Raw genomic sequence first — 12,918 nt, 5'->3', positions numbered from 1 at the left:
CTGTAAGGGAGCAGTTAATTTACAGTATGCCACAGAATTACTGTGTAGGAAACTCTTAAAAAAGCAGAACACCGGAAGTAATAAAAAATGATTTTTCAGTTGCTATACTGAGAATACAGTTCTTGTAGGGAAGGAGGATTATAAATGGTGCCTTTTAAAATGTGGCTAATAAAATGATTGTTCTTTGACACCATGGGTCTTTGCATACCATATGTCATGAATCTGTAAATCAAAACGAGCATATTTATTTCACAGAGCAGCTGTTGAAAGTTTCTTGGGACTGTTGCAGCTTTCAGAATGCTTTACCCTGATGAAGACCTTCTGAGAACATAAATTAAGTGCTCCAAGAATGTTACATTACATGTGGCTAGTTTTGATGAGGACAGCAAATTAAAATGCAGAAATCCCCACTGTTTCTCTCTTAACTTGTAGACATCTTAGCTGGACTTGGCCAGAAAAGTTATTACTTTTAAGTTCAAAATGTGAGAGTCTCTGAAGGTTGGTTGTGTAGGTGTCTGTAGTATAGAAGAATTGTAAATACAATCAGTCTTAAAATAATGATTAAAGAAAAAAATTCCGAGATCGTTGTTTTTGATTACAGCTCCTGTGATAGTTTCCCTGTCAATCACAATTGGTGTAAGTGTGCCAGGGAGACAAAAGTTCTGCTGCTTTTGCTTCATTGAAAATAAATAGCACGTTTCAGCTTCTTTCATATGTCTTCTTTTAACTAAGTTGGAAATTACATTCTACTTTTTCAATTTAAAATGTATTAAAATCTTAATTTCAATTTAAAATGTATTAAAAAGATGTACTGTAGGGCAGCAAACTTGGGAGTTGTAAAAGCCAGTATATGTTTGTAAGATTCTGTTAAAATATGTAGTATTGGGTGTAAAAATATTTTAATATTCTTTTCTCTAATTTCTCAAGGCAATCAGAGTTTTCTTTATGCTCCGTTCACTGTCACTGCACTTGCAAGGTGAGCCGGAAACTCAGTTACCGCTCACAAGGGAGGGAGATCTGATAAAGGCAGATGATGTTCTTGATTTGAGTAAGTAGCCCCTCAATTTCCTAAATAGTCTGACATGAAAAAATTACTGACTTTTTTTCCTCCTAAACTGCTCATTACTGCTATTCTTACTTAAACTACCTGAAGTAGTACGAAGTAGTGTTGAAGTTCTACTGTGTACTGTAGCATAAAAATGTGTTTTCCAGTTTGTGTCTCTCGTTGCCCAAACAGGAGAGACAGGAGAATATCAGTGTTTTGGCATAAAGCATGTAGGATCCACATCATTGCATAGGTGCCATACCTTGGGAGGAGACTTTGCAATGGGCAAAGCGTGACCCAAAAAGTTACATTTGTGTGCCTTTTTAAATTATCAGTTTGGAGATATTGTTGATGTAACTAATTTTCCTCAATCTCTATTAGTACAAGGCTTTAAAAATTCTTCTGAACATTAAGATGTCTTCAGTGTTTATGCTTGTTTGTATACAAATAGTGTCATGAGGGGGAGTAGAGGTTAACATGATCCAGTAATGGTTTCAGCTTCTGTTTTGATTTGGAAAAATCCTGCAAAACTGTATCAAAATGGCTTCTTTTTTCCTTTTGCCTGAATGCAGTGATGGTGTTTTATGTGAGCTTGATGAGAGAGATTAAAGTTTCTTGTAAAGAAGCATTTTTAATATTTTGATGCAAATATGTTGAATGCAAACCTTTAGGTGTAGTTGCAAGGTTGTCACCAGTATATATGGATGTATGTGTAGAGTGTCAGGTAATTCCACAGAAGGTTCATTCCATATTGCTCAATATGCTGTCACCAGAATTATAACTACTGTTGCTTTTCAGTGGCTTTCTACTGTAAATAGTTTTGAAGCAGTTGTGATAACTGTCTGCCTTACACTGCCTGTGAGGCTGTAGGTGTGGTTTTGGTCTTATTTAGCAGCTCACTGTGTGAAGTCACTGGCAGCTCAAATTAACAGCCTCAGTCCTTGGCTTCAGGTGGTAACAGGATTCTGTTAGTGGCAGTGTTTTTAATACCATGGCTAAGAGGTAAATGAGGATACATTTAAAGCTGTTGTTTCTTTGCTGGAACGGTAAAAAGTAACATTATAGTTAAGTTTCTTTGCTCACTCTGTCTTTGCCAAGTACACAGGTTTTAAAAAGGCCATCACAGTCACCATTTTTTTTTAAAGATTGAGGAAAGTTTATAATGGAGTAATTGGGGTTGGAAGAAACCTCAGTAGATCATCTAGTCTGACCCCCTTGCTCAAAACAGGGTGAGCTAGGTGTCCAGGACAACTTGTTGTCACATTTGTGACAAAGAGAGTAAATCAAAATGTGGTGCCAGTGTCTGACCAGGGACATATCCTCTTAATTTCAGCTAAATATACTTCATGGGAGCAAGGTGGATTCATGATTGGTTGCTTTCTTAGTAAAGCAGAATATCATTCCAGATGAGTTGCCTGCTGTTGGGAAGAGTTCTTCCTGTGGAATGGGAGGTGGTGCATTCACTCTCTCCAGCCTGATGCTAATCTTGGGCTGCCGGCTCTGCATACAAAGGGCTAAAAGTTTTCTGTAAGAGCTTTTAATGTCTGCAGATGATTTCTGGAATTGTGATGACTGTAAATTATAAAATCATTGAAGATCAAGCCCTGAGGCAGATCAGGTCCATTTAGACCATCTCAAGTAGCTGTTAGATTCATAGAGATTTCTTACAATACAATCTTTTCAGGCAAATATTTTCATAAACACAGGCAGCTATTTTCACTTAATTTACATCTTCAGCACTGCAAGCAGCTGAGGTCTATGAACTCTCCTTCCTTGGCTGTATTTCCTAAAACTTGTATTTTTCTTGAAAAAAGTCCAGAGAAATCTTTGATCTATGTCATGGAGGTGTAGTGTCCAAACTGGTTACAAGCTTCATTTTGCATGAGGAGTAATTAGCCATTGCTGTTAATCTCCAAAAGGACGCTACAGTTCTTTGCAGCAGTGTCACACCAGGAAGCTTTTCAGCCTGTGGTTCACTGTAATCCCCAGACCAAATTTGATTAGCAGTGAAGTTTACTGGGTTTGGTATTTTCATCTGAATGTGGTTGGGTATCTCTAGCTGTTTCATAGCATAGCTGTAAGTATTCTTAGATCAGGTCATTGAAAATGTGTTTAACCACACTTTCTCTTCTGTTTTTGTCATCAAGGATGACAGTTTGACGCTTCAGCAGCTGTGAGCTAGAAACAGTCATGTAAATGGACTACATTCAGTTGTATAGACTCAAAGGATTCCTGTAACAGATGCCTAGTAAATGAGTTACTTTCTGTTCTTTGAAAGACTTTTACAGTAATGCTTTACTTCAAAGTGTTGTCAGGTCTAAAATAAAACCTTTCTGTTCTGGAAAGCAACTTCTCTGCCCTTTGAGTTCTTAAAGTAGTGCATTTTGTAGTTGGGCAGTTGAATTTGTACAGCAAGTATTTTGACCTGCTTGCTGTTGCACTAAAAACTTCATAAGTACTGCTCCAAAACTAGTATTTGAGAACTCCACAACTCTGTTTCATGTTGTGGCCTGTTTGTTGAATCTCCCAATACATTCAAAATTCATGAGCCTAACACTGAGTATTTGGAAGGGTCCTAATCCAAGTACTTCATGTCTTAAGAAGAATAGGACTGCTCCAGGAATTCAAGTCAACTGAAATAAATATATTAATGGACTAATTTGGTTAAAGAATACAAGAGGCAATAAATAAAGCATACCAAAATAAGACATATCCAGTTCTGCCTGGTGTCTCAGCTCCTTCTCTAAACAGGAATAAATCTTCCACAGGTTCTTACAGTAATATTTGCCAATCCTGTATGGATTTCTTGAGCCTTCTAGGGCTATGAGGAAGATAATAGCAATCAATCCTCATGTTAACTGAATCATGTCCTGTATGTACTTCACTTATTGATGAAGCTTGTTCTCTCAGATTTCAAAAGCTCACAGTAGATTTACACCAGTTAGCGTTAATTATCCTCTTAATTGTGTTAGGGTTCCATATTTCATGCCTTTCTTTCCTACCACCCAACCAGTTTTGAATGGATCCTGATGGTAAAGGGTAGTTGGTAGATTCATAGTAATGTTAGTTGGAAGGGACATCTCACTTGTGTTGCAGGGGGTTTTTGGGGGGGAAGAGGAAGTTAGTTTGGTTTTTGAAACTTGAAAACCTTTGGTGATGTAAATTCCACAACGTTTCTGGGTAACCTGCTGCGGAAAAGAATTTCTCCCACCTCCTGACCATAATTTATGGCTGTTGTCTATAGTCATATGACTGCCATTGTGAAAAACTGTATACTTCCACTTGTAGCTTATCCTGCAAATGTTTCTAATGTGAAATACGGTGCTAAATGCTTGTTTAGATGTTTGGATGAGTAAATAAGTTCTACTGTTTTGTATAGCCTTCAGAATATTTTACTTGCTGTAAGTTGAACTAGATGAGAGAGAAGAAAAAGACCTGTGTGTATGAAGTACGTGAATGAAAGTATCAATTTGAAGCAAAGGAAAAAGCAACTTTTAGTAGAGTTGTCTGCTGGGAGCTGGCACTGCCAGTTTAAGGGCTGCTTGGTAGATTTCAGCTGGTGTAAAGAGGGTGATGTAGTCCCTTTTCAGGAATGATGGGTTTGAACTGAATGGCAGTGAGGAAATGCCCAACATATTTTGGGGCTTGTTGGAGGGGTTCTGGAGTAAGAGAGGGTATGTTTGCTCAATATAAGTGAATAAAATACATGGATAAAGTAAAAAATGTTACCTCATGTAACAAACGTTGTCAAAATGCTGCTGTGATTTACCTGGAGAGTCCAAATAATCTTTGAAGTTGAAGGATGTCCAAGAGTCTGCATAGTCAGGTTTCAGACCTGTACAAAAGTACCTTGTGTCAGGAGACAAAGTTTATAACAAGGTGGAAGTAATGGCCTGCAGTGTGTAAGGTCTGTCTGTAGTTGTTAACAAGACTTTTTGAGACTTCCACTTAGTAAGAGAAATCAGCACTGTTGCAATTTCACCCCTGAGATGAAGGGACCTTTTTTCTGAAACGTAATGAAGGTGGTTAGAGAAAGCAAGGTGCCTGTAGTACCCATCTTATATTTAACTTGTAAGATGTCTGAACCACTGTTGTTAAAATCTTTCTTGCCCTTTCTATGTAACTATGATAGGGAAGTTAAAATATGTTAAAAATGTGAACAGAAGCTTTAACCCTGTGTTGTCAAGGTTATTACATTTTTATATATTAACATTTTCTGTTATGTAAAATACCCACACCCAGAATTCTCAACTTCATTGTTATGTAACCTTTTCCCTTTCTTCCTTCCTTTAGACAACAGTGATCTGATTGCTTGTACAGTCATAACAAAGGATGGGGGTCAAGTTCAAAGATTCCTCGCTGTGGATATTTACCAGATGAGTTTGGTTGAACCAGATATTGCCAGGCTCGGATGGGGAGTAGTTAAGTTTGCAGGCCTTCTGCAGGTAAGGGAAGTTGTAGTCTGGGTGGTCAGCTTTTCTGAGCTGACAATCTGCGTCTTATGTTGGACAAACAGTAAAATCAGTATTTGCTTATATATTTAAGCTATGTACCGTGCTTACTTGATTCTTTGGTCTCTAGTCTTTTTTCTGGTTCCTTCCTTTTAAAACATTCCTGAAGAAGTTTACGTAGATAACCAGACACAATTGGAGATGAGGTAACTTCCCTAACATACGTTGGGCTGTGCTTATTTGAACACTGAAGTTGCATCCAGTTAGGATTGTGTTCGAAGCGCTTTGCTCAAGTAGCACACTAATGAACTCATCTAGAGTTTTGATCTTCCTGCACAGGTAGGGAGGGTTACAGGTTGTAATTTCAAAATGATCTGTTCAAAATGAATGCTTATCTAAGGAGTTTTCTCTCATTTGTCTTTTTCGTGCCTTGACCATCACCCTTTGTTTCCTGAAAATTTGCTATGCTCAAATAATTTAACTCAACCTCTATGAATACTGATTTCTGAAGAAGTAAATCCAAGTTGTACAACTTGCAGAGTCTGCTTTGGTTTTATTTTGTTGGGTTTTTTAACTGTCTTTGTAAGAGCTTTAATGGAACATTCATAGGGTTTTCTTTCAATGTTAATATTTAATCTGTAGTTTAGAAAAGCTTACTTTTTCTTTAACTACTTGCCTTCTGTTTCTCTTTAGGATATGCAGGTGACCGGAGTAGAGGATGACAGCAGAGCTCTGAACATCATAATTCACAAACCTGCCTCAAGTCCTCATTCGAAGCCCTTCCCGATCCTCCAAGCCACGTTTATTTTTGCGGATCACATTCGCTGCATCATCGCCAAGCAGCGCCTGGCCAAAGGCCGCATCCAGGCTCGGCGCACGAAAATGCAGAGAATAGCAGGTGACTGTTTGTTCTGAAACAATTCTGGGAGACAAGACTTGGCTGGCCTTGCAAGTCACTCTGTAATGTAAGGGTGAGGCACAATAAGGAATGGCGGGCCGCAGAAACCTCTAAACCAGGGCTGAGTTTCCAAGAAATAGATTTGGTTTAATATGTAACTTTGAGTTTATGAAGTGGATATGTCACACTTTTATGGCTTGCTTCATATAAAAATATTTTAAATCAAGTTTGAGGCTAGTACAGATCTACTAGATATTAAAAATTTGGGGTTGGATGTAATGCGAAGGCATTTTTTTTTCCAGTTTAAAGCAGATTATCTCTTTAAATGGCTTTTGCAGTGTTCAGTTGTAACTAATGAATTACTTTATTTGTGCAGGGAAAAACAAAAGGGGTTTTTTATTGTTAATAACTCCTATGGTTTTTGAAGTGCAAGGGGATTCCTGTAATCCTGGGGTTTTTTTTCTCCTCTGCTGTATTTTGAGGTTTCCTTAGTGTGATTGTGATGTGGACAGCAGTGTAGGAAAGGTTACCAGAGGCATTATCTCTCTTGTTTGTCAGCGCATTTGTAACCATAATTAAGAGGCAAATGAAGGCAAGTTATATTAAAATCTGGTTTACTCTTAAGATCCTGAGCAAACTATAAATTTTCTTGTCACCTCTTCTTCCTTTTATGTATTTGAGTAACAAAAACTATCAATTGTGATTAAACATAGCTCTCCTGGATCTTCCTGTTCAGCCTTCAACTGAAGTTATGGGTTTTGGACACAGCTCTGGAGCTGCAGCCCAACACCTCCCATTTAGATTCTATGACCAGTCCCGGCGTGGGAGCAGTGACCCGACAGTGCAGCGCTCTGTCTTTGCATCTGTTGATAAAGTCCCAGGTAAGATCACCATTCATTAACAAGCAGTTTTTGCTTTGTGATTTCAATCTGCAGAAACTATACTATAATTTGTACAAGCAATGAAAAGCTCATTGTGATGTGTTCCTGAACACATAAACCAGGATGAGGCTTATGGAAAAATTTACGCCAAGAGAAACAAGTAATACCTGGGTGTGTATTCTGGGTATGTTGTGAGCAAGACGTCCATGGCAGTTTCCTCAGATGTCTTAATACTTGGCCTTTCTTACAGATCAAGTTAGTTTAAATCATGTTCTGCATATTCAGTATTTATGCAACCCATCTGTCAGGTGTGCATGTTTCCTCCCTTAATTTGGTTATGAATGCTTTCATGCTGGATTGTGAAAACAGGTGGGATGCTGTGCACTGCTTCATTTCCCTCAGAGTGAGCAAGACAGAAAAGGGCCACAGCTATTCCTAAAACATTAGCTTGGAACTGGGATTAAAGGAATGATTCTAAATCAAGTAGCTCTTTGCTTTTTTGTCTCCTTATTGTCTGTTTCACAAATTGACTTCTCTGCAGACATTCTTTTCCAAATGGTGAAATTTTTTCCTTTTGGGTTGAGTCATTTTAAAGGGGAATCTTACACTGCTTGAAAGTACTTAACTATGCTGTATTGTACAAAAGATCTCATTACCACTTACTGCTGGTCATTTCACAGAACTCAGCATTTCTCTTTAAGTGTGATTCAGAATTCAAAGCACGACTGAGAATGCACATGTTTTACTGCTTTCAGACTAAATTGCAGCTCAGTTTGCCTGAGTCATGACTGGGCAACAGAAATTATAAAACCACAAATAGTGCCAGTCAGGTGTTTCAAAGACAAGTGTATGTTGTGTGATGGGAGTGTATTTCCTTGTTTGACATGACTTCCGTGGAAAGGTGTGGTTGGAAAGATGCCAGTGTTACTGTTTCAGCTTTCTCCAAGGACAGTGCACTTGTGTTCCTAATAAGTGACTTCATCTACTGATTTGGAGGGGGCTATTGGGGATGATGCAACCACAAGCAATGTTCAAGCAACCACATACTTTATTTGAATTCCAGGAAAGGTAGACTTCCACTTGCAGAGCCAGAGGAAAAAGTATTTTGAAGTGTTTATTTGGTACAAAGTATGAGAAATGAGGCACAGAAGTTGAAGTATTTCAAGTGCGGCATCTTTGAAATGCATTTTATGACAGGTAGTAATATAATAAAAATGGATTAATATCCTGTTTTACATCTGATTACAAAGCAAGTATCAAATGTGTGTTTGTTCCCTTATCTTTGCTAAGGAGTGAATGAGGTTTCCTCATTCCTAGTGATTTTCATAGGAATCTGTTCATGCTTGTCCCTTAATTAGGCTTGCAGGGATTTTTACTTCAAGAGAAGAATTTTGTGGCTTTGAAAAAATTATTGACCTAGTTACGGTTAGATTACTGGTTTCATGTATTCATTTCTTAGTGCTACAGCTCCAACTGCTCTTTGAGTTCTGCGAAGCTCACACAGTCAGTTAATTTGGTTGTACTTTTAAGAAACAAATTATGCTTTCCCTTGGTGATGATGTTTTTTGTAGATTTAAAGGAGAGCTATGTTTTTGGCAATATGTTTAGAATATTAATTACTACTTTTAGTAGGACCATGTTGGTTGTTAGTGCTGTACATCCAGTGTGGTTTTTAAGAAATTACCAACCATATAAATGTTTTCATCCCTCCTGCAAATTTCAGTCTGTGAAGAATTTTAATACAACTATTGAATCAGTTTCCTAATCCCTCTTGTCAATGAATTCAGAATTTTCAAGAACACTTATTGCAGTTGTGTCGGGTTCAGTTTCTCTCACAGTGCCTCCATAAAGCTCTGCATATTATCACTAGAGAAGCTGCAGTTACCTTATGCGTTCCCTTATTGTTGTCAAACTGGGCTTCATTTTCCTTTGTTGTTTCACAGTCCAAAGTTAAAATCTGTTCTGAAAGTGCCTCTTGGTGTCTGAGGGGAAGAGGGTGAGGATTGTTATAGCTTAAAACTGGATTTTGTACACAACACGTGAAGGGTGATGAGGAATGTAGTAGATGATGCTTCAGAACATCCCCACGAACCCAATGAAAAGTGCAGGTTATCCAAGTGCAGGGAGATGCTGTAATCATCTCCTGCTGGACTGGGCAATTCTCTACAGAGACCAGTGTAACCAAAATCCTTCACTCGATCAATTTTATTATCATGAAGTCATGGCTATGAATATATTCCAAGGTCTATTTTAAGTTACTGATCTTTGCTAGAATGTTGGAGCATTTTAGGGATAGCATAGCTGGCTGGACTGTTCACCATCTCATGTATTAGCTATGTATGAATATATTGAACTTCTGAAGCACCCTTTATGTAAATAAGAATTACACTGTTTTCAAAGAAACCAGCAGATTTGGTAGGGGCCCTGTGAACATAGGTCTTGTATTGAAATTAAATAAATAATGACTTCCTCTTCAAGCAAACTCAAGAATTAGTTTCAAGTATCAGCTCTATTCTGAGATTTATATGCCCAGTGTGTCTTAAGGGAAATGTTAACGATTTCCAGCAAAAGGTACATCTAAATATTTTAACAAGTGTGGTTGTTTACCTACTGAGTAAATTTATTTTGAAAAGCAAAAGAAATCAATAGATTTCTCTTAGTATTTTATCCATTTTTAATATCTTAGTTGATGATGATGATAAGGTTTTGAGGGGAAAAAAGTAGGAAAAAAAAACTTCTTGTTAACATTAGCATGACAAGCAAGCTATAACCATCTTCATTTTAAGGTCTGAAGGAAAAAAATCATCTATAGTTTTGGAACCCTTTGTGTAGTATGAACTAATATTCCTGTCATCATCAGATGAACCTTCTAAGTGTTATTTTATTTCCCAAAGCTATGATTAATTCTGCTCACCTTCTCTTTGCAAGTATTTCCTGAAGGAGTTTCCCCATTAGAATATTCTTTCTTGGTGAGTAGTTTCCCAATACTGTACAGTATTTTGAATGATTTAGGCTTACCTTTCCCTCCTATCTAAATTAGCTTCCTTTAGCACGTTTAAAATCCTTCCTTTGCAGTTGTTTTGGGAAAGAAAATACGTTGAGGTCATTTTGAAGCAAATGCTCCCATGTAAGGACATGAATCCATGAATGCTGTTCTGCAGGAGCTTTGGGCTGGCAATTCTGCTAAATCAGGCCAACTTTCCCTAGGACAGTCATGGAAGACCTTGTTTACTGTTTCCTGCTATTTTGGTGAGGATGGAATATTTCTTCTCCCTTGAAGTGCAAACTTTTTGTGGATATAGAATGCTTCGGATGGATACAATTTTTACCAGCACTGTCAGGGAAAGTAAATATCTTGATGTAAGCATTCGTTATACCAGTGGCTTTAGGAACTGTTCTTAATTTCCTTCACTTTAACAGTTGGCTTTGCCTCACTTCTGTGGTCACAAGTCTACTGGTTATCCCTTGTTTCCCTGTACTAACTGGTATTTCAAACTATGAAGTGTGTATGAAAAACTTAATGTACATTTTCTGTGATTAAAAACTATAGCACTCAGGGTCAGTGATACATTAGAAGTCTTTCACATTGAGATAGTTCAGTTTGTGGCTAAGTTTTTGCAGACTGTCAGGCATCACTGTGTATAACCTCAGTTTAACTTACCTAAATGATTGTAGAAGATCGATCCGTTTGGTTTCTGAAATAAAATACATGTATTTATTTACATTTATGGGATAATTAGCTCCTCACCAAACTATTTTGTTTTTAACTGAAAGAGATATCTCTTGCCCTTGATGGTTATTTAATTCTTTCAAGTGGTATTCATCTTGAACATAATGAATTATAATTTAAAATAAGAGACTTGGCAAAAGTGACATTTAGATACCTATCTAAAACTATGATGCAGTGCTACAGAAATTCAGATAGCATTGTGTTTCTGCACGTGGTTTTGAGTCTGGTTCTTGGGTAAGCATGGGAGGTAGAAGATAGGAGGTGGGTGGGACTGCAGGTCAAGTCAGATTATTAACAGGACTGTTGGTTGTTAGCTTTTTTTCTGTGCTTTCTTCACTGTGTTGTTTTCACTTGTAGCACAGCCTGTCAGTGTGTTGCTGCTAACAGCATTTTCTTGACTTGTCATATCTATGTGTTAAAGCTTTCAGAGGCTTCTTGTAACATGTCCATTTAAACTGAGTTTTGAGTGGCTGCATCCTGTATGGCACCAGCACATTCCCCATGTAGGAGATTCTCTGAGTGAATCATGCATGCAGTGCCATGGGACATTCTCCATATAAAAGGATAAAGAATTGTGTGGTGCATTTGCAATCTTACCTGATTGTCAGATCCTTTCCTTTTCAGTGTTGACTGTGCAGTGAAGAGAGCAAGTAGTGTATTGTTAGGTATTTTATAGTACACATTGTGGCTACTTTCAGTAATTCACAATACTGCTGAAAAAAATTTTGCATTAGTGCTTTCCCCTGGGAGAGGAATGAGAGCTGCAGAAGCAGCAAAGTTGTGTACCTCACCTGACATACAGCCCATGGTGAAGACATTTCTTTTGCTGTAAGAAGTGCATCAACTTCTGAAAAGCTGATTGCTATCAAAACCTGAAGAGGTGACTATAGGTGTGTAGTTACAGAAGGAGAAAGGAGTGAATGCAAGATGGTTAGGAAAGAAAAGGATGCTACACTGAAAGAATTTGAAGAAGTATTACGCTAGAAGCCAGAAGACTCATTTAAGAAGTCAGACACTGTATAGACCTTTCCAGTCTTCAGGCTGGAAGAAGTTTAGTTTATGAGAGGCTGAATTAAATTCAGTGCCAGCACTAGATGTGATCGATTAAAATTTTCTGAAGTTACATCTACTAAAAAATGCAGGTCTTCTATCCAAGATAGTTTTTTGTTCACTTTTGACTTAACTATTTTCCTTATCACGATAAGGTCTGTGACCTATGAATATATTGACTATATCAAAAATTGAAGAGTTTTGATATGTTTTGACTGTTTGTGCAAGCTCTGTTTTAAAATGCTTTGAATCCCTTAAGCTCTACTTCTTGTTCATTGATCAGCACTTGTAGCCTGTTCTCAGTAAGACACATTCAGATTTTCTGGTTTCCAAGATAAAGGTGGGAAAGGGCACTTCCTCTGGGGCACTAAATGAGGTTGGCACCACCTTGATAAAGGATTTGTTTTTACCTTTTCCCGATTTGTTCAACAGCTTAACTCTTTCAAGATAATTTTAACTTGTAAACTTCACTGTCCTGTTTTGCAGGCTTTGCTGTAGCCCAGTGCATAAATCAGCACAGTGCATCCCCGCTCTCGTCACCATCCCCTTCCAGTGGCAGTGGCAGTACAGGGCGCTGTGATTCAGTGACTGCAAGCTCGACATCCACTCCTTCTGCTGCTCAGAGCCCAGCAGGTATTCACTCACCATCTTCAGCCTAGGCACTAAGGGATACAGGGTAGTTTGTTGTAAAATTAAGGTACTATGTTATTGAATTAAAAGCAGTAGGGCTTTATGGTTTTAGATCATTTCATCAACTAAGCCAATTAAAAGTAAATTGTGGTACAAATTGCAGTCATCTCTTCAGCTGTCTGGAACTCTTAAACACTTGGCATCTTTCAGTAGAGATTTTAAGTACTAGTGAA

The 12,918-nt window shown here is 37.9% G+C and overlaps 1 protein-coding gene across 6 annotated transcripts in view; it reads left to right on the top strand.

The window, feature by feature from the left end:
• Positions 1-12,918, top strand: part of CLEC16A (C-type lectin domain containing 16A) — a 59,649-nt gene that overhangs the window by 34,269 nt on the left and 12,462 nt on the right. For 5 of the 6 annotated variants that reach the window (XM_048320665.1, XM_048320660.1, XM_048320661.1 and 2 more), the window contains 5 exons: positions 928-1,048; positions 5,339-5,490; positions 6,190-6,394; positions 7,108-7,275; positions 12,542-12,688. In XM_048320665.1, the coding sequence (XP_048176622.1) occupies positions 928-1,048; positions 5,339-5,490; positions 6,190-6,394; positions 7,108-7,275; positions 12,542-12,688 (793 nt within the window). Of the gene's footprint in view, positions 1-927; positions 1,049-5,338; positions 5,491-6,189; positions 6,395-7,107; positions 7,276-12,541; positions 12,689-12,918 lie in introns of those variants that run through there. The other variant, XM_048320664.1, reaches the window with a different exon arrangement.

The sequence above is a fragment of the Corvus hawaiiensis genome, chromosome 16 (assembly GCF_020740725.1).
Source record: "Corvus hawaiiensis isolate bCorHaw1 chromosome 16, bCorHaw1.pri.cur, whole genome shotgun sequence".
In the NCBI taxonomy this organism is placed as follows: domain Eukaryota; kingdom Metazoa; phylum Chordata; class Aves; order Passeriformes; family Corvidae; genus Corvus; species Corvus hawaiiensis.
Note: the sequence above shows the minus strand (reverse complement) of the source record. Positions and strands in the feature narration are given on the sequence as shown.